We start from the raw sequence: 25,900 nt of genomic DNA on the forward strand, positions 1-25,900 counted from the left end.
CAATTAATATAATTGCGATTTTTATGTACCTATAATAAAGAATAATTTAATTTCGGGGTTCGAACCGTCGACTGACATTTAAAGGAGAGGTTAAAGTGACAGACGTTCATTGTGTAAATATAACTTAATCATAGACAAATTAATATAATTGCGCTTTTTATGCCACTCTAGTGTCGGCTTCGTAAACTACGCCGTCAATTGCATACATAAAACCATCAGATTTCTTTTATTATGGCAGTGCTTTTGAATCCCGTTGTACTTACATGCGTGCAATAAGGACCTAAGCAGGGACCGCTAAAGTTTACCATTGCCTAAGAACGATATCGCTAAAGTAAATAATTACGGAAATATTCGGTTTTGTACAAAACAGGAGTAGCAGGTAACAATCTGATAATCTCAATTTTTCACAAATAAACTATTAGGCCTATGCGATATTTTCTCGCTCACTTTTTTATTTTTGCAGAAGGTGACGTATTAAGATATTCTTCATGCAAAGCTAATATTTAAATTACTACAAAACAGAGATATTATTCTCTGAATTTTTGGGCAAGCTTATCAAAGGTGTAATAGGTTATGTAACTGTCTGCGCTCTTTGATGCAGTTAGAGAACAATACAAATAGTTCATATACCTAATCACTGCGTATGTAGGCTATTATCGATTAACAAAATGTAATGTCACTAAGTATTGGAGAGAAAAAAAAATATAGCCTAGCGTACATAGGCCTATTGGTTTACATTGCCTGCAATCATAAAAAAAAGTAAAAAGCGTTTATGGTTAAAAGAAATACTGTACTCACCTTAACTTTCTCACTCTTGCAGCTAATACTGGACGACTTCTTGGACTTTTCTAGGCTTCAGTTTCCTCAATCTGGTGGAAATCGCGTCCTTTATTACTCTTCGAATGTTTCGCGCCCTTCTGCGCAGACATCACATCACTACTGCCACACAGTCTAGTAGGCCTATATAAAGCCTTGCTTAATCTCGTAAGCAACGATATAAAGTCACGAAGCTCAATACGTAAAGAATATGCATCCTTAGATAGTTGCTAACCACTAGGATCGCTACTATCGCCTCATCAAATGCAATGTGTAACATTACAGGCAGTCTATTGTTCCTAGTACCCTCATCAACTCAAAGCTTCGTGACTTTATATACCAGACTGTGACTGCCATCTCTAATTTAATCCAACTACTATAAAGCACTGATTTTTATTGCAATAAGCTGAATAATAAGATTATCTTTTGCTACAAAGCACTCGTGGGCTACAAAAATCTAGATGGTCCCTGTCAGCTCATTTCTTCATATTATACATTTCGTCTGATTATTTAATAGGACTATAAATTAAAATATTAGGAGACTATAGGAAGAAAAATCTAATGTATTAGGTCTACCAACGAATAACAATAATTCTGTAGCTTACATGGCATCAGTCTGTGTCCACACAAATGCTCTGTAATCTTTCTGTACTTAGCCACATCAAAGTTTCCATCTTTGAAGAACTAGTACTTTTCTTTCACTTTGTTACACATCTTTATAATAATCGACTCTATCTTGGTTGTGCCTCTGATGATTTCGTCAAGGAAATTACACAAATTAACAACATCCCTATTTAGAATTAATAATTTCATTTACCTTATCTAATCGTTCTGTAGTATCAAACCAAAATCTCACAAGGTTCCTGTTTCTGGAGTCGACAGCATTTCGGAAGGCAGTCATCTGCTATATGCGCTGTATTTCTGGTATGTGATGTGATGTCATAAACTTGTACAGTAGAACCAATCAAATCAGTCTGTAACAAGTGCTCCCAAGATCATCTGTTCACGTGTTCATTTACTGTGTAAGATAAATAAATGGAAGGAGAGACTGTAAAAAAAGCAAGTACTGCACAGGCAGGCGCAGGAAATACTGTTTAAGATGTATAATAATCATTTTAAAAACGTTGATGAGCAGAACACTGATGGCTATCATGATGCTGGCTGCAACTTTGCCAATGCGCAATAAACAACTGCAGAAGCATGTGGTATGAGATTGAGAACCTTGCAAAGAATATTGTTCGTGAAGGAAAGAGGGTTTGTTTGGTGTCAGCTTACAGTAATCAATGGCTAAGGTCATTATTGTCTTTTGATAATTTAAATTCTCTCCTGCACTATTTGTATTGCACGGCACGTGGAGTACGATGTGGCAATGTTGTACGCTGTCTTGCTCTCTCTATCTGTCTGTCTCGACGCAAACACTAGCAGACGACCGCGGTTTTTTATTATTCTGGGTGGCAAATAATAAAACCTTAACTACACAAGTTATACGAAAAATTTCAAGACTGAAACTAAAGAATGTTATTATTTGAGCTTTGTTTTGAATGTACTTAAAGCCTCACGGTTGTAAACCCTTTATAGGAAATGCAACAATGAAAAGAAACACGCTGGTTGACAGGTGTCTCCCATGCTAGTACTGAAGGGTTAATGCAGTACATATTTTTTTTTTATTTCAGTGGGTTATTTTACGATGCTTTATCAACATCTTTGGTTATTTAGCGTCTGAATGAGATGAAGGTGACAATGCCAGTGAAATGAGTCCAGGGTCCAGCACCGAAAGTTACCCAGCATTTGCTCATATTGGGTTGAGGGAAAACGCCGGAAAAAACCTCAACCAGGTAACTTGCCCCGACCGGGAATCGAACCTGTGCCACCTGGTTTCGCGGCCAGACACGCTGACCGTTACTCCACAGATGTGGACTGTAGTACGTACATAAATATCACATAATATGTTATGCTTTTATAATAGCACTTTAATTTCGTCAATTGCTACTTCGTATCCTGCTACATAAGATGGGGAAAAGTTATCTCTGTCAGTGGAGCAACAAACTACGAATTGGTAGTGTCTGGATAGAAGCCAAATGTGAAAGAAGAATTTTTCATCTAGTCATAACTTCCAGAACGACTCCAGAATCCACTTGGTCTTGCACAAAATTGTGTACCAGGCCTTTTCTATGGGAGAAAATGCTCATATCACTTGCTATTATATATGTCAAAAAAGATGAGGATCTACCTCACTGCATCCCATGTTCCTGAAAGGCATGTAAACTAACACGTTTGAAGGGTACAGAGAAAGAACGAACAGAGTCACAATTTTCTTAAGGGTGATATCATCTAATTCAATATATTACTGCAAAATTTATTGTTGTTCCTAATGAAAATGTAGGAAAGGATGATTGTATCCGTAGTGATAATTCTCCTTTATCAGTTTTGATAAGAAAAACACATAAATTTAGCAGTAATATACTGACTTAGATGATGTCGTCACCCTTATGAAAATTGTGACTCTGATCGTTCTTTCTCTGTATCCTTAGTTTATCTTTCGTTATAAAATGAAGGGGGAGAAAAAAAACAATTTCAAATGAAAAATGAATATAATCGCAGATAAGTGATTTCCGTGCATCTAGTTGTTGTTGTTGTTGTTGTTGTTGTTATCTAATGCCGGGCTTTGGCAACGAAGCCATTAGCGTTCTTGCTCTCCAATATTTCTCTGTGGTGGATCCATCAGGTAGAACTTCACAGGTTTGTAGATGATCTTCAGTCATTTCTTCTTCTTTGTTGCCAGAGGGCAATTTGGATTTGTGTAAATTCCTATTTTATTCAAGTGTTTGGCCAAATAATCGTGTTCTGTAAGCAGTCTGAATTTTGCTACTGCAGATTTATGTGGGATTTCTGGAATAATTTCTGTTTTTTTTTTTTTTTTATTAAAATGCTCCATTTTTTATCTTTGGCTTTGGTACATAGTGCTTGGTTTTGCTTGATTTTATATTTATTTTTCCTTAGTCTTTTGATGGATGTACAAGGTAGGCTTGTATTTGTATTCTGAATTAAATTGGATCCTTTTTTGGCAAGAAAGTCAGCAGTTTCATTTCCAGCAATTCCGCAATGTGCCGGTATCCATTGCAATTGAATTCTTTTCTGTAGTTTTTTAAGCTGTTGGATCATTTTGTGACATTCTTTAATTTGGACTGACATCATTTTATATGAATTTATTGCATATAATGCTGCTTTAGAATCAGAGAGAATGACAGCATTTTGAAATTTATCTATTCTGTATAGTAGGTGTTGGAGTGAGATATGAACAGCCATTATTTCCGCATCAAAATTTGTTGTATGATGTCCTGCTGGTTGATGAAATGAGAATAACGCACACGTAATTCCTGATCCTGAGTTGTTATCGATAGTAGACCCATCTGTGTAGATATGTAACCATTCTTCTAGTCAATTATGGAGTGTTACTGTTTGAGAAATCATTCCCAATGTAAACTCAAGGTTTTTGTAAATTATTTTTACAACGATTTTTAATGGCAGATATATATATTCATATTCACTTAATGCATTGTAGAGTACAGTACAAATTATTGATTACAATATTTACAATTTTCTTTGGCCTCATTGTACACAAGAATTTTTTAATAATTCTAACACTTCCATTTGAAATGAGAGAAGCAGTAAAATAGGAAAGGAAGAAACAATGTTACACGAGAACAGGGCACAACAATATAATACATGATATCGAAGGCAGTCGGTGGCTTTTTTTTAGTTATTTACATAGCGTGGATTCTTTTATCAATTTAATTTAATCATCTAGAGGCCACAAACAAGCATTAAGGAGATGATTTCTCTTTTTCGACATGAAGAGGTTGTGATGAATGGAAAAGGTATATTAATATTTATGAAAAGGGATGAAAATTTACTTAATTTGTTGAAGTGACACACTTGGAAAACTGGTGCAGTGGTTAGTGTGCGTTTGCACACTACAAACAAATAGCTGTGCACACTTTGTCTTGTTTCTTTGTTACTATGTACTCCCTATCTTAATAGTTCTCTTAAAATGCAGAAAAAACATATGGGTGACCAATTACAGTACCTTAGATTAATATCAGGAGTTCTTTCCATTTAAATAAATTTCTTTGTTTAAATATATTACCGGTACGCAAAGTTTACAGACTATTTACAGTTTGAACAAGAAACATTAAACCAAAACCTTGCCTTAAAAGTGTTATTAACTCAATCATATTTGCTATTTTATGCATATCTGATGACAATGAATAAACTATGGAGACAAAATTAACAACATCTAGACATAACTATCAATCTGAAACACATAAATGGACAGGTATGTCTAAAAATAAATTATACGTTGATCACAAACATGATAGATCTTTGATTTCAGCAAGAACAAATCTGTACATGTCACATATTAAATAATATAGTATATAAACAAATATTATCAAAAAAAGAAAAAGTATATACATACAAGGAGTTTACTATAATAAAATTTGTATCACGTAAGTTCTCCATAATTTTTATTCCTGCAAGGTTCTGGTAGCATACTCAGAGAAAAGTAATGTGGTAATATAATTATAAAGATGAACAAATTATTTACATCTAGAATACAACATGCACTTTTCTTGGCGTAAATGTACAGTTATCAGAACGAAATGGGGGAAACAAAATTCAAAAGTTGAGCCAGTACTGCATGAAGATCTTCCATCAGACCAGGGCTGTTTTTAAACAGTGAATAAATTGTAACAACATTATAAGTAAAATGCCATCAAAGAAACTTCATTTGGTCCCCACTCCCATAGTTTTAGCAACCTGCCCATCCATATAGATGTTTTCAAGCTCATTTCATTAAATTTAATGTTCCATTACCGATACTGTTCAAAGATGAACAGTTCGTTAAAAAACAGGAAATTCAGACATGCAATTGGCTTATTAACTCAGAGTTACAAAAACAAAACAAACGCACGAACTATTCTTTCTATTGAATGTTTGATTACCAAGCATGGAACTCAATTAAGGGGGAATGCGAAGTCATACACCTATTTTACTGTCAGTGCTGAATATTTTCGTTTCTATGGTATAATACGACTGAGAGAGAATCAGTATCATCAGATATTTCTTTTTAACGTGAAACGTTTACATACAAAACTGTCCCATTTCCTTGCAATACGATGACGTCACTCATGGTACCATGGAAACATAAGTGTAAGTGGTTTTCCACTACAGTACAGTATTAAAGAAAGTGTGTATTGTATTTTGTTACTTCAATTCGATTATAGATGCTTCACGCAATCATTGGGATTTCCTTAAATCCTCTGTCACATTTTTAATTCAGAAATAACAAATGAGATTAATAATATAAAGTTATTTCATGTTTGTTTCCAGTTTACAGGTTAGAGGAATTTCACTGTAAATTTCAAGTAAATGTATTTTGTGTTAAATTACAATACAATACAAGTATAGAAAACTCAATTTTGTCTACTTGTTCAATGTTCAACAAATAGACATTTTACATTTTGTACATTCTCTATTTTGGTAATTGTAGTAACGTGAAATCTTACTCACGTTTTTCAATGTGTGACTAGAAAATGTAAGGAGTCGTATTTTTTTTGCACTATCTTAATGTGTGGAAAAATATGTAATAAATAAATGAAGCTTTCCAGTTCTCATGACCCATTACTATTCATCGCCATCTCTACACCTAGTGGATAATTCTTCGTGTAGAATATGCTTGCAGTAAGAATTATACGTAATATGTTAAATAATGCGAAATACATTCCCTATCAAATTGATTTTATGAGTGGGTCATTTTATACAAACAAATTACAAAATCATACAGTCTCTCGTCAGAGAAATACATCAACGCAGTTTTTAGTTTCATGACAAGACGACTTACAGCTCTTAAAGCATGAAAGAAGAGAAGAAACAAAGAAAAATTTACACGTGTTTTTCGAAAATCTTCAATAGAAGATAGTTAGGTAGACGAAGATTGCTACCAACTGAAAACAACATGAGAAAACAGACAGACAAACTTGTAATTACAGTGTGAACTCAGTCACCGAGAGTTTTCAGGCTTATACAGCTTCTAAAAATATTCTTTCAGACTAAACGAAAATATCAACTTAAGTCAATTACTGTTTAGTACTAGTTTACGCCTTCAAGAATGGAAATCAAATTTTAAACACACGACAGTGATCATGTCTTGCATCTTCTTCTTATGTAACTAGAAAATTATTATGAAGTTTATTTCAGAGTACGATACTACTCGCAACTGATTTAGTCACAGCCCTGTTCTGCACTTGTGCGAAGTGGAAGTCAGCCAGAACCCGCCAAACTTTTATTTAAACTACAATACCATTTTCCTCTCCATATAAAGATTGCAGGTAAGTTAAGATATGGGAGTCAATTATATAGCCATTAATTCATGTTACATTCTGTGTCGACAAATTACATGAGAAATAAATACTGTACTGCCCAAAGTTGCGATTTGAAATTGGTTAAGTGAAACAAAGTAATGTGTGTGACATTATTCCTTCTTAATATACGAGACAACGATCTGTCCCTTTCTCGTCAATGATGGGCTAAAAAGGCTTTTAACACATTAATTTGATTAAGTATTAACCAACACAGATCTTTCACGCAACTCGTGGAACTCCTGATGCTACTTTCTGATAATGAAGTATTTAGTTTCAAGTCTCCTTTTCTTGTCAGTGATGTCCCTATTTTTCGTGTGATTTGATCCCTAGATGAAAGTGGACATGGACTCTCTTTCTTTCCGCTGGGTGACTCCCGAACTTCTTCTGGGCAGAGTCTGACTGCCCATCCCCAGGCCCTAGATGACACTAGACGGGAGTTTATCAAACGGTGGCACCGAACTATCTCCACCGCCACGCCGTCCCACACTACCTCTCCTGCGAGGTAAAGTGCCACTAGTTACTTCGGGGCAGCCATTGGCTAACAAGAGTTCCACGAGACTAGAAGTGGCCGCTACACTCAGCTCTGCACAAGGACCTCCACCGCCACTCCCGATGTTATTACCACCAGCAGCTTTGTTCAGTGCCAGGCTGTTTGCTGCCCTCGCATATGCCAGACATGTCCGTCCTTCATGGTCAACAGCCTTTACGTTAGCATTGTGCTGTAACAGTCACAAATAATTATCATTTACTTCAGTAAGAATGGAGACAGGAAGACAAAAAATTGCTCTTGCATGGCATGCATTTTCGTCATTCTTGTTCACTGTTTAGTCTGCATTCAGGAAAACCTAAATGGATCATGCAAAGCCAGTCTGATAGCCAGACTGCTCAAGGCATATGACTCGGTTAAGAAAGAAGTTTTATATGGTATTCTTATTGAATTTGGTATACCCAAGAAAATAGTCTGATTAATTAAAAATGTGTCAGTGAAACATACAGCAGAGTCCATATAGGCCAGTTTCTCTCGGATGCTTTTCCAGTTCACTGTGGGCTAAACCAAGGAGATGCACTATCACCTTTATTTTTTAACTTTGCTCTAGAATATGCCATTAGGAAAGTCCAGGGTAACAGATAGGGTTTGGAATTGATACATTAGCTGTTTGTCTATGTGGATGACGTGAGTATATTAGGAGAAAATCCACAAACTATTAGGGAATTTTAGTTGAAACAAGTAAAGAGATAGGTTTGGAAGTAAATCCCGAAAAAACAAAGTATATGAGTATGTCTCGTAACCAGAACACAGTATGGAATGGAAATATGAAAATTGGAAATTTATCCTTTAAAGAAGTAGAAAAATTCAAATATCTTGGAGCAACAGTAACAAATATAAATGATACTCGGGAGGAAATTAAACGCAGAATAAATATGGGAAATGCCTATTATTATTCGGTTGAGAAGTTTTTGTCATCTAGTCTGCTGTCAAAAAACTTGAAAGTTAGAATTTATAAAACAGTTATATTAACGGTTGCTTTTTATGGTTGTGAAACTTGGACTCTCACTTTGAAAGACATTAAGGGTGTTTGAAAATAAGATGCTTAGGAAAATATTTGGCGCTAAGCGGGATGAAGTTACAGGAGAATGGAGAAAGTTACACAACACAGAACTGCACGCATTGTATTCTTCACCTAACATAATTAGGAACATTAAACCCAGACGTTTAAGATGGGCAGGGCATGTAGCACATATGGGCGAATCCAGAAAGCATATAGAGTATTAGTTGGGAAGCTGGAGTGGAAAAGACCTTTGGGGAGGCCGAGACGTAGATGGGAGGATAATATTAAAATGGATTTGAGGGAGGTGGAATATAATGGTAGGGATTGGATTAATCTTGCTCAGGACAGGCACCTATGAAGGGCTTATGTGAGGAGCAATGAACCTCTGGGTTCCTTAAAAGCCGTATATAAGTAAGTAAATAAGTAAGTAAACCAGGCTCCTCTGGGTGCATTAAGTGCGTAGTGTGTCAACTCCAGGCTCATCTAAGAATGCAGAATCACTCTGGAAACTTTATCCAGAAATAAAAGAGTAAAGCTTACTTGAGTCCCAGGACACAACAGGGTATATGGTAATGAACAAGCTAATTTACTGGCCAAACATGAAACTATCATGAAGTCCATGTTGAATCTTTTAACACTTGAATATAAATAATTGATTAAATGGCGATCTTGCTCGTGTTAATTATGTAAGCATGTGTGGCTTACAGCTGTTTCGGTGCTATTCGACACCATCCTCAGAGCCTACTAGCGAAGTTGAGATAGCGCCGAGATTTAGTAGGCTCTGAGGATGGTGTCGAACAGCACTGAAACAGCTGTAAGCTTGAAGCAGTAATTAGGAGAGGGAGAGACCGATTTAATAGCAAAGTGATATCTCCGTATTTTAGTTACTTGTATTCGCAGGGATGTTCTAGCGACTTGGTTAGAATTAGTTTCCCACGCAGGTGTTCGTCTGAGTCACTTAGAATCGGACAGATTTACGGCCACCTTGTGCGGGGTTCTTATACAGGCGCTTTCAAGCATAAAATCCGAGAGTTGGACAAGACCCGTGGGAAAGCAATTGCAAAGCTCGGAGTTTTCCAAAAGAACGGGGATTCTCGAAAAATCTACTAAATAATTTGATGTTGTGGGAAGTCCAAAGTCTAAATTTAGAGATGACGTATTTCGCGCCCAATGAGAAGAGATCTTGGTTCAGCTTATGAGGTCACTTTGGACCAATAGAGAATAGATTTTAGGCCGGTTAAATGACGTAGTTGTTAGCCAATAGGATAGTTAGTTTTAGCGTAGGATAAGTTTTTATAAATAAGGGTGACGGGGCGCGGAGAGCAGATCCCTTTTCTTCGTGTCGACAGCCCTACATACAGGGCATAACTACTTCTTTTTGTGTCGACGGTCCTACATACAGGGCATAACTACTTCTTTTCGTGTCGACGCCCCTACATACGGAGCAGATATCTTTTTCGTGTCGACGGCCCCACACACTGAGCTTTTTGGTGTCGGTGGCCCAACTTAATAGTCTTTCTTCCGGCGAAGACTCGATAGATAGAACTTTGTCATCAACGAGACTACTCATCAACGTTTAGGAGCTTCGATCTTAGTGTATCGAACAAAGGATTGAAGTTATAGCATTGGACAGAGCATATTCAGCGCTGCCATAGAGTCGATACAGAAGTGCGACCCACGATTGAATTACAAGTTCAGCCGGAAATACATACTCAAGGGTTTATCAAGTGAATACGACAATAAACTTATAGTTTTTTTTGGAATCAACACTGCCTTTTATATAAGTAGCCGGTTTGGGATTATTATTCCCGACATCATCCTACACCACAACTGTATCTCGGCTACCCTGAGTGGACCTCACGCTACACCGAGCGTCGAAATAGGGTGGGCTGGCGCCCACTACTTAAAACAATAATAAATTCGCCTACCCTATTCGCGCTTCTCGAAGTACGAGTGCTGACAGCCGTGGACCAGCAGGCTGATGCGAGCGAGGGCATCATCCATCGCATCGATTGATTGATTGATTGAGGACCACAACTGGCGCCCAACGTGGGGCAATAGCGACAATCCACCCTCAAGCTGCACATGCTTACATAATTACCGGTAACACGAGTAAGATCACCATTTAATCAATTATTTATCATGAAGTGTTATGGTCCAGAACCTTATGTCAGAATTTCCAGTGTATAATCAAACAGGCTCTAAGGACAGCCTGATAAGGGCAATACTGAGAATCTGGAGATCTGCACCAGCTTAAGACAGGCCAAACTCCTTATTGGGGAAACAAAACTTGACTTAACGAAACAACTCTTAGCATTATAAATGAGAAGTTTAAGGCTATACCGAGGTGAAACTTCAATTTTCTAAACTAATAAGGTGGCAGTCTGAAATTATTAAAAAAAAAATTGCTATTATTCCCACAAATTTTAACATTTTTATCTAAAATTCCACTTTTATTACTTTCAAAATCCCAAAACAAACTTACTATCCAGTGTTTTCATTTATTTTACCCACAAGAAGAAAAATAAAATAAAATAAAATATAATAATAATAATAATAATAATAATAATAATAATAATAATAATTTAAAAAATGTGAAATTTAAAGAAAATCCTGCCAGTCAGTTTTGTTACATACATATTAAAGAAGTTTCACGAAAAAAAAAATCATTAATGTAGTACAAATTTTGTAGAATAAACAGCATTTTCGAGCAAAGCAAAATGTGCAGAGAACAAAAATGAGTTTAAAATTTTAAATAAATATGAAATGGCTTCCGAATCATGCAATTGGAAGGGCATAAGTGCATGAAAATTTCCCCAGACTTCATGAGACCATAAATAATTTTTAATGCAAAAAATTGAAATTGTGATTTTTTTTTTTTTACCAAAAATGACAAATTTTCACCTAGCTGTACCCTTAAGATGGACAACCGGACTTCTAACCAGACAATGCCATATGAATGAATATCTACCTGTATTTAGCTTCACAGAGAACCCAATCTGTAGGAAATGTGCAATGGATGTTGAGTTATCACCTGATATTCTATTAATGTCCAGATTTAAGCCCTATTATGCATCGATAGCTTGGGGAAACATGTTATCTGGTCTCTGGGATGATTTCTAGTTTATGGGACGAAAAATGTGCAATTTGTGCACGCCCTCATTAGGTGGAGAAAGACGAGGAGGAGGTAGAAAAAGAAGAAGAAGAAGAAAAAGAAGAAGTGATGCAGTTAAACTAGACCCCTTGCACAATCTTCTGTGCAGTGTGATGGAAGGAATGTAATATTTTCAGCAACATTTGGTGCACATGCTATGAACCAGTAAGTATAGTTTTTAAATAAATAAATGAAAGCGCACTAAAGTGCATCGATGTGGTGGGTTATCTACTGTTCCTTACTATACTCTGTCAGGGATCGTGTTCTTTTAGTGCAAATCGAGAAGTGGTATCGTTCACATTTAAGTTATCGCCACCAACACCTTAATCATAATTTTATCTATTTCTTTTGTTTGTTGACATAGCATTAATTAAAAATATTAAGCTCTCTGTTTTGTGTTAGTTACGTAGTTACAGTATGCTCCAAGACTTGTTAAAATTTTAATCCCTAACACAAATAGTTCCACGTTGTGCTGAAAGTTTGAGGTTGCTCTTAAACATTTCTAAATTTGGAGAGTTCAATATCAGAAACTCTTAACAAACAAATAAGAACTTATCTTACCCATATAAGTAGCTGAGCTATTGGCAGGTTGCCCATAGCACAGGCTAGATGGAGAGGTGTGCGCAAATCTCGTGCACTTACACAGCAGTTGACTTGATCCAAAGTAGCATGAGCCAGGAGGAGGGTTATGGTCTTCATATCTGTCCTGTAAAACAATGACAACAAATTTACATTAAGTACTCTAATATTACAATTCATAGCAACATCAATGAATTAAATGTCATAAAATTTAAATTTACAAAATATAGGGAATCCCGATTATCCGTCACCCTATTAACCAATTGGTGGATTAACCGGTTTTTTTTTTTTTTTTTTTTTTTTTTTTTTTTTTTTTTTTTTTTTTTTTTTGCTGCAGAAATATATGAAGTACTGTACATTGTATTAGCACGTTATTTTTTCTACAGAGTGTTATTACAAACCTTTTCCCTTACACAGCATGATCTAGTCTTCGAATTGTCGTACTGTATAACTTCTATATGAAATATTTTCTACGAGTGTGAAAAGGAATCTCACTGAGCTAAGAATCGAAAAAAAAAAGTGTAAATATTTGAGTGGTTTGGGAAAAGAGAAACCCTGGCTCATCTCGCATCACAATACGAGACTTGAGTGTATAAAGTATGTAAATCTACAACAAGAGACCTCAACTACCCATATATTTCCACAGACAGCCTTTACAAGTTGTTTCCTTGCCCATTAAAAACCTGTTGTTGAAAACGAGACTTAAATTAGTGAACTTCTGTTTCACTACCTAGCATGTTAAACACAACACCACGAAGGGAATTACGAAAGTGTAAATATTATTCACTACATTTACGAAAATATTTTATGGTACGGATTATCCGATTTTTCGATTAATCGTTCAGCCCACCCCTAATTAAAGGCGGGAGTGCCGCAGGGCTCCGTATTAGGACCACTACTTTTCTCTATCTACATTAATGACGTATCAAAGAACTTACAGTATTGCCGATATCACCTCTATGCCGACGACCTACAACTTTACATACATTCCAGACCCAATACGATCAATGAATCGATTGACAAGTTAAATTGTGACCTAGCCACTGTCTCCACTTGGGCGGCCAATTTCGGACTCGCACTTAACCCAAGTAAGACTCAAGCCATAATTATTGGACATAAGCGTGTAGTTAACTCCCTTAATAACAGTAATCTTTCAGTTGTTACCCTTAACAACACACTAATCCCTTATTCATCTGTCGTAAAAAATCTTGGCTTCTTTTTTGATAATAATCTAAGTTGGAATTTTCAAGTTAAAGAAACGATAAAGAAAATCTGTTCCTCCTTTCACTCTTTGAGTCGCTTGAGAAACTTCTTGCCCCAGCAACTAAAACTTACCCTAGTACAAACCCTAGTAATGCCGCACTTCGATTATTGTGACGTTTTGTTAAGTGATCTAAGTTCTGAACTGTCAGTCAAGTTACAGCGAGCTCAGAATATGTGCATCAGATACGTGTGCAACATCCGACGATATGATCACATATCACCGTCCTTCGCAAGTCTCTCGTGGCTCCGACTTAAAGAACGCAGAACTTTACACTCTTTGTCTTTACTCTTTCGAATTCTGCACACCTCAACACCAAATTACCTTTCGTCTCGTTTCTCTTATCTATACTCTAACCACGACGTAAATACCAGATCACTTATCTGTGGCACACTAAATATACCTCTTCATAGAACATCTTGTTATTCCTCATCTTTTACAATATCCACCTCGCGTCAATGGAATTCCTTGTCACAAAGTATTAGGGGCTGCAAGACAACAAACACCTTTAAGAACAGCTTAAAAGATAACCTTATTAGCATTTCACTCCAATCATACTGATTTAAAATATTACTGACTACACTGTTGCTTTTTTTCTTTAGACATCATCCTGATGGTGCTGCATTTTCAAAATTGTCTCATAATAATCTCTTTCTATTATCTAATATAATTTGAAATATATTAACATTCTATGTATTTTAGTTTAATTCTGCTACCCAGTTTATTTCAGTGTTTAATTAATAGTTCATAGTATTTTGTTGTTTAATTCGTAAATAACTCTTGTATACATGTAACTCTTATCTAAATCAATTTGTTGAATTCTTTGTAAGTTCATGCATATGTATATACACTTTTTGCTGGTTGTGTGGAAGAGAAGGCCTTACGGCCTTAACTCTGCCAGCTAAAATAAATCATTATTATTATTATTATTATTATTATTATTATTATTAATTACCACGGATAATAGAGGTTCTACTGTACCATTAAATTTTTTAATGATGAACTCAAGAACAGACGGACATAAAGATGATTTTTTTAACATAGAGAAGACTACTTAAAACAAACACTGATGGCAGAGAAAGTACTCCAAGTTTAATAAAGAGTGGTTTACACTGAGTTTTGGGTGAGACTTCACAAATAATTCTCATTGATCTTTCTAGCATAGAAACGATTTCCCCATAGAAGGACTCCATAATTAATGTAGCTGTGTGTAGGCATAATTAATTAACATAAGGGACTTTTGATCTATGTTATTTCTAAGGACTCTCAGCATAAATATGCTTTTACTTATTTTATTAGTAATATAGTCAATATGTATTTGCCACTCCAAATTAGGTTGAAGATATATAACCAAAAATCTAACAGAGATTGCTTGAACAAAGTTAGAACGATTAAAGCTAAATTTCACGCTAACTGTCTTATTATCGTTAAGGTTCTATAGTAGTAAAAAATATTATCCTAAGAGAAACTTTGAAAACTGAAAATAATGTCAAATTCTTTCCAAATACTTTCAGTTAATGCATAATATCCATCAGTTTTCGTATTAACGTCTGTACATGTATCATCTTTCATTATGGAGTTTGTTTTAGGGTACCTTAATTTAGAGTAACTGTAACATGTAGGCTATTATTCTTCAAGGTACAGAAAAATTTCCCTCATCTTTACATCACTCAGAGGGACAATGCTTAAAATGCTTGTCACTGATTTCGAGATTCTGAAGTTCGTATCTCGTGGACAGCATGAACATGATTCCTTAATATCGGAATTAAAAATGGGAGTCCTCTGTAATATATTTACAATTTCAAAATTTACTTGCATTAACTCGCCTAAGTCAAAATTCACTTTTTGATAATCGCACTTTTACTACAATTTTACCAATCCAAGTAATGAGTAGTTAGAAGTTATTTGAGAGCTCATACCTGCAGACTGCATCTACTAGCTGTTGTCCAATGGAAACTCCCTGATTCACCGGTGGTAGGAACTCCTTGCTTTCGTATTTTGATCTGATCCATCGCTCCTTTTCTTCACGACTTGAGTTAGGAGTTGGTTTGGCCCGTCCACGTGGATTGCATTCCCAAACACTGTTGGCGATACTGTTTCCTATTGACAGCATCACACTCAGATGCCCTGGCCTGTGAAACATCGTGATTTATTAGAGAAGAGGTGGGGAAAAAATAACTAAATTATTTTAGAACAGTCTCCCAAATGGAGTATAGTAGTTCCAAAAAGAACAGTTGTCTGGAACAGCCTGTTTTGAAATGATAGTTACTCTGAACAGCCAGGAAAGTGATTTTTATGGAAAGAGACACCACAATGATCACAAAGTCACGTTCTCCATTCAGTTCCATAGATCAGACAGATTCATTCTTTTGTACTAACTATAGAATTCCCATTAGTGTTTTCTATGTTAACTGTTACCGGACTGACTACAATGTATGTTATCTTGGATCTAAAATGTGATAGTAAAAACGAAGATTAATATGACACAATGCAATATGTCATGTTTCGTAATGCATTTAATTTTAACCTGCTAGGAGGTAATGTCGGGTTTATATTTTTCAAGTAAATTTATTTCAAGTTACGGTCCATAAATTGTCGAGCCATACTTGTGTGTAGTTAGAAGAAAAACGACGTCGATATAAGTTATGCATACTGGAATTTCAATTGCAGCATGTTTACTGCTTGCTAATTATTGAAAATATTGAAAAACGAAAGAGATGTAAATCAGTGAGAGTTAAGAATTGAGTTAGTAGTAGAAATACTCTTGCTAACATTGCCACATTTTTTACAAGAGCTCAGTGACGAAGATCGAGATGCCTACAGAAATGACTTACATATAACATCTCTCTCCTTATAAATCACAAAGCCTACGAAGATAAAAACTTACGGCCACTCATCCAGATCAAGAGATCGAACCCTTGATATATGAGATCCCAAGTTGCGATGGATTCCTGAACATTCGATACACATGAGTATACCCAAGTTCAGGCTTGCCCAGTCAGGATCTGTAACAGTGAGAAACAAGAACATCAACACTGGGTATTGTAAAGGGAAACTCTGTACGTAAAAATACAATCTGGAGCGAAAAATATGTAGGTTACCTTTAGCATGTTAGCTTTGGTGTTTTAAAAGGATTTGTCGTAATATTTTAATTCGCTCTTCCCTCTCAGATGTAATTCAAGTGCAGTGTAAGTCAGTATGTTTCAATTTATGTAAATATTTACAGTTCATTACACATACTATGTGAGCATAAAAAGAGTAGCCTACTGATTCTGCATATTTTAAGTTAAACATTTTAGACAAAATTTAAGTTACAAATGAACAAGATATAACTGTACAAAAAAGGATTATCTTAATTACCTTACTAGCAATTCTACACCACATTAAAATTTTATGCACTTTGCTTTTTGTTACCAATAATGGGCCCCCAAAAATTAATTAAGTGTATGAATAAAGCCCAACTAAATATTGTGGAATCCTGGGAAACGAGAATGCGGATGCACTAGCAAAGAAGGGCAGCACTGCTACTTACAGACCTGTTACTAAATCTACGTATTCCTCTGTGAAAAGATTTATTAAATCTACATACTTAGACTTCAACAAACAAAATTTGATAACACAATCTCAAGGGAAAAAATGGAACTCTCTGCATCATAATCCACAGTTAATTCCCGATTTACCACGAAAATCGTCTGTAGCTGCATTTAGATTGGCAACAGGCCATGATTGTTTGGCCAAACTCCTGCATAGAATTGGAATATATCAGTCCCCTAACTGCCCATTGTGCAACTCAAACCAAGAAATGGATTCGGAACACCTCAAAATCTGTGCTTCAGTGGCTGACTGTGACAATATCTTTGAAAAATATTGGAGTGCAAGAGGTCAAATGTCTTTATTGTCAAATGCCTGGCATTAGAAAACAACAACATTATTTTGTATACCAGTACAAGTAATAAGAAATTAAACTTGGCGACTCCCTGTGTCAAGTGCATCAATGAAGAACCGCCACTGCATTGCAAAATTAAGTTATGTTAATTCTGGTTCAGAATGCAGAAACTGAATTTGGTGCTGTTATATAAATATGTACAGACCTAGAAACAAAATTTGAGCCACATGAATTTTCCAAGTTCCAGTTATAACATACTGCACATGCTCAATGCTTGCTGTATATAAGAAATTAAATCTTTTAGAACTACAGTTTTTACTGTGCAGACACGATCCTACTCACGAACTTGGTTCACCCTGTTATGCTATTAGATCAATGAAATATGTTGCCGACATTAATCCTTACACTAAAGATAACAAATCTTTTATTTCAAAAGTACCAAAAATATATTTTCTCTAATAATATTCTACATAGAAATTAAGATAAATTCTCAGAAATTGAAGGAATTCGTAACGTTAATACAGGATCTGAAAATTATCTTCATAAGCCACTAGCTTCCCTAACGTGTTTCCTCGAAGGTATATACAATGAATGCATGAAGGTGTTTAATCCTCTAGTCTTAGAAATAAAATTACTGCTAGACCTAAAACTCAATTTAAATCTGGCCTCAAACATTATTTACATTCACATACGATTTATTCTATAAATCAATATGCTATTTAGGTGTAGTTTTTTCTCCTAGGAACTATGTTTAAGTATATGTAACTTGTAGGCTTTAACTATGTATCCCTATGTATACACATATTTACCACAAATCTAAGTATAATTTTTTTCTCACTTGTTCTAAAATCACTTGTCTTTGGGCCACCGTCTGCTCGAATGCATCCATGCATCCGATGGCTGCTTATACTCTCTGCTCATTCAATGGTCAAACATGTAACATGAATAGAAAAAAATTGTCACTAGATGGCAGCTCCTAATGACTAGTGAATCACTTGTGGATATAGGTCCTATGCTTCATATTTGTAGTATGTGATTAAAATATTACTTTGTTTCGCAACTTCAATAGCTTCTTCTTCCTCTTTGTTAATCCATTACATTCTTTTTCTTGAAAGAACAAGAAAACCGGAAAACTTTTTCTGTGTGGAATTTCCTTACAATACTAAGAAGAAGTTTCACGAATTTATCCACAGGAATTTCTGACACAAGTTTCCGATAGTTATTATTCCCAACACATTCAATATGTCACACTGGCACAAAATAGATAGAACAACGATTTTTTTTTTCATAGTTTGGAGCAGACATAGGGATGAACACAGTATATTTGGTGCTGCCACCTACATTTCAGTGAAAGCATTGTTAGAATGGTCTTATAAGCAGGCAGTATAAGCAGCCATCTGATATAGGATGCGTTCAAGCAGGCAGTGCTTTGGGTACATACATCTGAATTCACAGAATATAATAACTAATCTAATTTAAATCAATTTAATGTAGGAATAAACTGAACTCAGTTTTCCCGAAGAAGTGGAATTTATTTTCCAGCCTTAAAATAACAGATTATATACAAGGCAGCGTTGTTTTTCCTGTAACTAGCACTGGTGTAAATCCATTTGTAGTTAATTTAATATTAATTAATTAATCAATCCACCAATTAATTAATTCACCACTTAATTCACCCATTAATGAATCAATTTATCTATTAATTCACTGATTGATTGATTAATTAATTAATTTATTTATTTATTTACTCACTCATCTTTTATTTGTTGTGGCTACCCTTACTGCTGTGTACAAACTAACAATATCTATGTTTAATTTTATTTATTTATTCTCCCAAATTTGTCTTCAGCTTCTTTATTTTCTGTTCTGGAGTCAAGGTAGTGCACAAACCAAAAATGAATTTTACGTCATTAAAGTGCATAAGATTTGCTGATGATATGGCGTTGTTAGCAGAAGAGGAGCTGGAGTTAAATGACAGCTGCGAGCAGCATGGAATGAAGATATATGCCAACAAGACGAAGACCATGGTCATAGGAAGAAAAGTAAAGAAGGTAAACTTGCGAATTCTAAATGAGGCAGTAGAGCAAGTAGACAGCTTCAAATATTTAGGGTGTAGGCTTACTATAAGCAGTAATATGAGCTGCTGCCAAGAAGTCAAAAGGAGGATAGCAATGGCAAAGGAAGCATTTAATAGAAAAAGGAGCATCTTCTGCTGACCTCGAGAAAAAGAACTAATAAAGAAACTAGTGAAATGCTTTGTGTGGAGTGTGGCATTAAATGGGGAAGAAACGTGGACATTATGACGAAGTGAAGAGAAGCGAACAGGAGCATTTGAAATGTGAATATAGAAAAGAATGGAATGTGTGAAGTGGACAGACAGAATACGAAATGAAGCTGTGTTGGAAAAAGCGGGTGAAGAAAAAATGATGCTGAAACTGATCAGGAAGAGAAAAAGGAATTGGCTGGGTCACTGGCTGAGAAGAAACTGCCTACTGAAGAATGCACTGAAAGGAATGGTGAACGGGAGAAGAGTTGGGGACAGAAGAAGATATCAGATGATAGACGACATTGATATATATGAATCATATGAGGAGATAAAGAGGAAGGCAGAAAATAGGAAAGATTGAAGAATGCTGGATTTGCAGTGAAAGATCTACCCTTGGACAGAACACAGAATGAATGAAGCACTGATTAATATTATGGATATTAGTCACGACTAGTATTAAGGTAGACTACTTCCACAGCTATTTTACTGATGTAGAGCACAAGGAAGGAGGGCTGCCCATCTTAAATATGCTCTGAATGTTTTCCCTCACACAAAAATAAAATGCTGGCGCCGTCCTGGTTATGAAACATATTCCTAAAAACTATACTGCATACTAGTGTAAATACATACTCGGTGCATCACAGTCAGCACAGTGTGTGTTTCCAGGAACTCGCGATCGAATGGCCTGAATTGAGCCCGTGTCCACAGAGCTGTTGAGTCGTGATTTGGATTTACTACTCTCATTACCCTGTAACATTGAAAACAAACAGCAATCAGTCAAATATTATACAAAATATTTTAACTTAAATGTAAATCATTGCTGTTGACAGTATGTTGCAATATATTTCTGTATATTACATCCAATACAGACTAATGTGACATCTTGTTATGTAAAATTGATGAGCAAAGGCAAGCTAGTAATGTTGATATGTCTACAAGAGACTTAATCTCTTCTACTACAGATGAGAACTGCTTCCTCCAGTATTCTTTTTATTGTTCTCTCTCTGACTCTTTCCAATTCTGCTTTACTTTGTAAAAAATGAACTGAATGCAAAAATTTCATCTGAGCAAAACATCATTCACTTATATGAGGTCTGACAATAAAGTAATGAGACTAGTTTAAAAAACAACTTTACTTACATTTTTAACCAACTACAATGTGATCACCAAGCTGCGGATTTTTAGGCACTAAAAGCAGTTTAAATAGGCAGGCAAAGTAGGCATTCAAAATTCTAAAATAGGCATTTAAAAAGGCACTAAAAATTTCTAATTCTTAATGGCTAACACGACCATAGCGTACCGTTATAGACTAGTTTCTATAGGAATGTCATTATGGCAGTGAATAACTAAATATTCCTCCAAATGTTGTAATGAGAACTGATGTCTGTTGTCTGTAAGAATGTTCTTAAATTGGGTGAAACTCCTCTCCACTTCACATGAAGTGGTGAGGCAATACTTCAGGGATCCAATCTCAGCTGGGAACCAAACCAGTGGGAACGCAGTAATGTGAATGTCTTTTCCAATCAGTGTTTCTGATGACTTTTGCTTTGGCATATCTCCACGGTATATTTCACGTATTACAGCAGAAAACTCAACTCCATACACCACTAACATACTCACAAAACGGATACACAGTTTAAAACAACTACCACAGTCAACTACCACCAATGAGTCATGCGACATTGGGATAATGCAATCCCCAAACTGTACGCTCTGCAATATCAATGAAGAGATGGATTGTCATAACCTGAGAAAGTATCCAGCCCTTCACTCCTCTTCCGAAGTTGACCGTTACTAGGAAGTCAGGATGAAGATGTCGTATTTTAGGTAGCTACAACTTTCCTATTATTGTTTTTTGTTGTTTGTTTCTAGTCAATGACTCCATTGGTCATGTACTAGCCATTTGCAAAATAAATATATAGATAAATGATTCACGCGGCTTTCGAAATACATTTTTTCCTTACTGGTTGATTTGAAATTATTCTGTTTCTCTGCGCTCTGTCGGCAGTAAAACGTAACACACAGAAATATCGATAGTTCTATATTACTGCCCTGTGCTGAATAAAAAAGAAACAAATTACAGATTCAAGAAATATCGATAGAAAGGTCAATAAATTCAAGTATAAATATAATACGGATATTTAGGCAACTTTTAGGCATTTATAAGCAAATAGGCATTTACTAGTGAAATAGGCAATTATAGGCACTATAGGATTCGCATATAATTCTCACAATGCCTTAAAATGGATATGTAACCTAAAAGCTTGCGCCTTCAGATTAAGGATTAAAATAGGCAAATAGATATAAATCTGTAGCTTAGTGATCACCTTCAAAGTAGTTCCCTTGAGACTGCACACACTTATCCCAACATTGCTGCCACTGCTGGTAGCTGCTGTGAAACTCATCTTTCGACACACTATTTAATGCCTTGGTAACAGCCTTTTAGATGTCTTCTGGTCTTTGAAAATGGCGACCTTCCACAACTGATTTTCCTTTTGAGAATAAAAAGTTGCATGGAGCAAGGCCGGGTGAATATGAAGGCTACAGCAGTGTTGAAACAGATCAGCAGCCACATTTCTCCATTTGTCTCTCTGATGTCCGGTAAGATTTTTGGAACAATTTTAGCCGAGGTCTTCAGTTAGAAGAAGGCGAACAGTTTCCCTATTCATGTTCAACTCTTGTTCTACCATTTTGGCTATTAATCGTCTCTATCACAGTGGTCATCAGCACAGTGTACCTTTGGTCTAGCATCTCTTACCCGCAGATAAGACATTGCAATGGCATGCATCCGTGGCTGCTGGCAGGTATGCTTCCTCCCTCTCCCTACTGCATGACGATGATATACTTCTTACCTGTTACTCAATTCAGCGAGTGCTGACGACCACTGGTCTATCAGTTCGTACAACTTCACGCACCCTGGCAATGTTGTCATCTGTACGTGCAGTTGTTGATTGCCCATTCCGGTGTTCACTTTAAACATTGCTTCTGCCCTCGACAAACATTTTATGCCATCAGAAATCTTGCGCTCTTGACATCACTTCATTTCCAAAAGCCTGCTGAAGCTTTTCATACGTTGTCGTGGTATTTTCCCCGAGTTTCACACAAAACAAGATGGCATACTGTTGCGCGATATTATGCGATTCCATTTGTATTGCCGAGGAGCAAACACACGACTCTACTAGTCATGGAGCTACTCCACACTTATGGCTTGCAGGGTGGTGCCAGTTGGAATTCGGGTGGAGGGTGGATCAAGGTCAAACATATCCTGGTATTAGGCTGTAGGGTTGTCTCATGAGGTGGGAAAAAATATCGATCTCATTACTTTATTGTCCGACCTCGTATCTTGTTTTCTAATACAATCTAGCAGATGGGGATTGGGGCAATCATTCTCAACAATGAAAAATTTCACATATACATTAGGTATATAAGAGAGAGGGAAGGTTAACTAATGAAGAAAAGAATACCAAAAACATATAAAATATGTCTGAAGGTGCTGAGAAATGAATTTCGATATTTCAATCTTAAATACTACCTCTGATTGAGGTTCTGGCTGATATGTACGTCTATATCAGGCACTACATCTCACTTGACGAAATGTGTGAGAGGAAGAACAATTGTTTGTATACATCTGAAGTCTGATTAAATATGTTACTAATCAGCAGAGACCGGAAGTTTAGGCATTATGAATCATTAAAATAGGCAGGCAAAAAGGCATCATAAAACCTAAAATAGGCAGGCAAAAGCATTATAAATAGCTAAAATACGCAATAAAACCTTGCACTAGACCCACAACCTTGCACTTTCCACAAAGGGATTTCGGCAGCAAGAAAAGCTTTATGTAAGTCGAATGCAAATTGAGATTTTCGACTCGATGTTGCAATTACTGTTGGAAGCAAAGAAATCTTCTTCCCAGTAGTCTTGGAAAGTGTATTTTTGTGTTTGGTTGTAGCCTACTGATATGTTGCGATATGAAATATTTAGCTAGCTACAACAACGTTAAAAATAACGCTAGACCCGTACTCATTGTTGCCTTGTCAAATAAACACAAGCGATAATTAAAACTCTTACTGTTATACATTGTTGCAAAGAGAATATGAACTGACTGAAAGACAATAATATACATTCAGTGAAGTCACTTTCATTGTAGCGGTTATATAAATAAATTAAAATATACATGTAGGCAATTTTTAATTATAAATTAATAAATAATAGATAAATAATCAAATAAAGGCAAAAAAGCATGTATTTTGTAAATTGGACATTTATATTAAAAAAAAAAAAAAAAAAAAAAAAGGGAGAAAAGGGCAACATAAAACTATGACGTTTCAATCACAAAGGTATAATTCGTACAGATTTACTTTCAAAATGAAGATAGATCTAACACATTTAAAAAGGCATTCTGCCAAAGTTCCGGTCTCTGCTGATCAGCAATGTATGCAATGGAGAGGGAAAGAATCTGGCCATACTATCCTGGCTTAGGTGCCTCATGAGTGATGCCTTATTGGTGTCACTTTTGAGGTTCCAACATGTCTTCAGACAGTAAACTAAACAACAACACAGTAATAAACTTTCTTTGTTGTTTGCGTCAGTACCTGTAAAGAGTTGAGTATTTGCTGCTCAATGGCCGTCACCCATTCATCTCTCTCCTCAGAATTGCCTGCCTCAAAATGCCACTGTTTGTTATCGAGAGAGACAATGAAAAACTCGTACCCATCAGAGTCTGAAATCATAAAATGTACAGTACACCATCAACAACGTGCACACAAAAAAAAAAAAACTGTAAGAATAGTCTTTACTCTCTATCTCAACAGTTTTTGGCATCCTTGGTGCTACTTTTCTTCTAGCACGTGGAAAAGCAAACTGTGTTTCCCCTCACTTCTGCCTCCTCACGTGCATTGAACTTTGATGTACCAGGATTTGTAGTAGGCCTACTACATTAAGTAGCTGTGAGTTGACGGATTAGTATTATGCTGTGTTTGAACTGTATGGTTATTTTATAACGTCGATAATTTATTTGTTAATTTTCTTAACATGACAGTTGGAACATGGAATGCACAAATAATAAGTGTATTATAAAAACATAGAATGTAGGCTAATATTTAAAACAATGTTTTTCATTTTAATAATAAAAATTTACTCGTTATCCAAACTGGAACTGTTAGAATTTACTCAAACAAGATCATAGTGAGCTTATAAATTTCTCTCCTATCTATCTTTCAGTTTCTAGAATTATGGGAATTGTAATCATACAAGTTGCTCTTTAAATTTCCCAACAAGTACAAATCACAAGGCGTGATTTTCCCTAGAAGTACAATACAGGTATCGAAATATCGAAAAGTATGCCACATGTTTCATGGTCAAAGCAGTGGTCATTACTAATACACGAACTACTTGCAGGCGATTGGATAGTTCAAAAACAGCACTATACTTGCTGTATGCTTGATAGTAATTTCAATGAAACAGTAGATTAAGTGAAAATGAGACTCACCATCACACTCTGTGTTCTTCATGCCACTGCTTTTCATTCGCCGATGCCTCTTTTTAACGTTAGGTGTTTCTATTTTACCATCTGTACCATTCAACAGTGACGAAGAGATGGTGTTGTTTGAGATGATCATTGCATCTTCATTGCTGAAACAATAACAGAAACACATGGCAAATTTGAAATATGTACAGAAGAGATGTACTAAACCAGTTATGTCACAGGAATTACGTACCATACTGAACAAGATTCAAGAGTCTCAAAATGCCAAAACCGGAACAGATTTAAATTAACACATTTTCAAAAATCTACAGAAAACGTATATCTAATTACAGACTTTACTTTCCACGGTGTTTACAGCGCTTTAAGAGTCTTGGACTACGTTCCCATCTGTTTCCAACCTTACTTACTTACTTACAAATGGCTTTTAAGGAACCCGAAGGTTCATTGCCGCCCTCACATAAGCCCGGCATCGGTCCCTATC

General features: G+C 35.9%; 1 protein-coding gene across 4 annotated transcripts in view; it reads right to left on the reverse strand.

Annotated features, from left to right (window-relative positions):
- Window positions 1–3,714: 3,714 nt before the first annotated feature.
- CenG1A (Centaurin gamma 1A) overlaps window positions 3,715–25,900 on the reverse strand; it is a 357,224-nt gene continuing 335,038 nt past the window's right edge. For 3 of the 4 annotated variants that reach the window (XM_069818726.1, XM_069818729.1, XM_069818728.1), the window contains 8 exons: window positions 25,423–25,565; window positions 24,527–24,654; window positions 20,565–20,682; window positions 18,507–18,581; window positions 16,670–16,787; window positions 15,702–15,914; window positions 12,504–12,648; window positions 3,715–7,957 (listed from right to left, as the gene is read on the reverse strand). In XM_069818726.1, coding sequence (XP_069674827.1) covers window positions 7,655–7,957; window positions 12,504–12,648; window positions 15,702–15,914; window positions 16,670–16,787; window positions 18,507–18,581; window positions 20,565–20,682; window positions 24,527–24,654; window positions 25,423–25,565 — 1,243 coding nt within the window. In that variant the 3' untranslated portion in view covers window positions 3,715–7,654. The remainder of the gene's footprint in view (window positions 7,958–12,503; window positions 12,649–15,701; window positions 15,915–16,669; window positions 16,788–18,506; window positions 18,582–20,564; window positions 20,683–24,526; window positions 24,655–25,422; window positions 25,566–25,900) is intronic. The other variant, XM_069818727.1, reaches the window with a different exon arrangement.

This window comes from Periplaneta americana, chromosome 2 (genome assembly GCF_040183065.1).
Source record: "Periplaneta americana isolate PAMFEO1 chromosome 2, P.americana_PAMFEO1_priV1, whole genome shotgun sequence".
Classification (NCBI taxonomy): Eukaryota; Metazoa; Arthropoda; class Insecta; order Blattodea; family Blattidae; genus Periplaneta; species Periplaneta americana.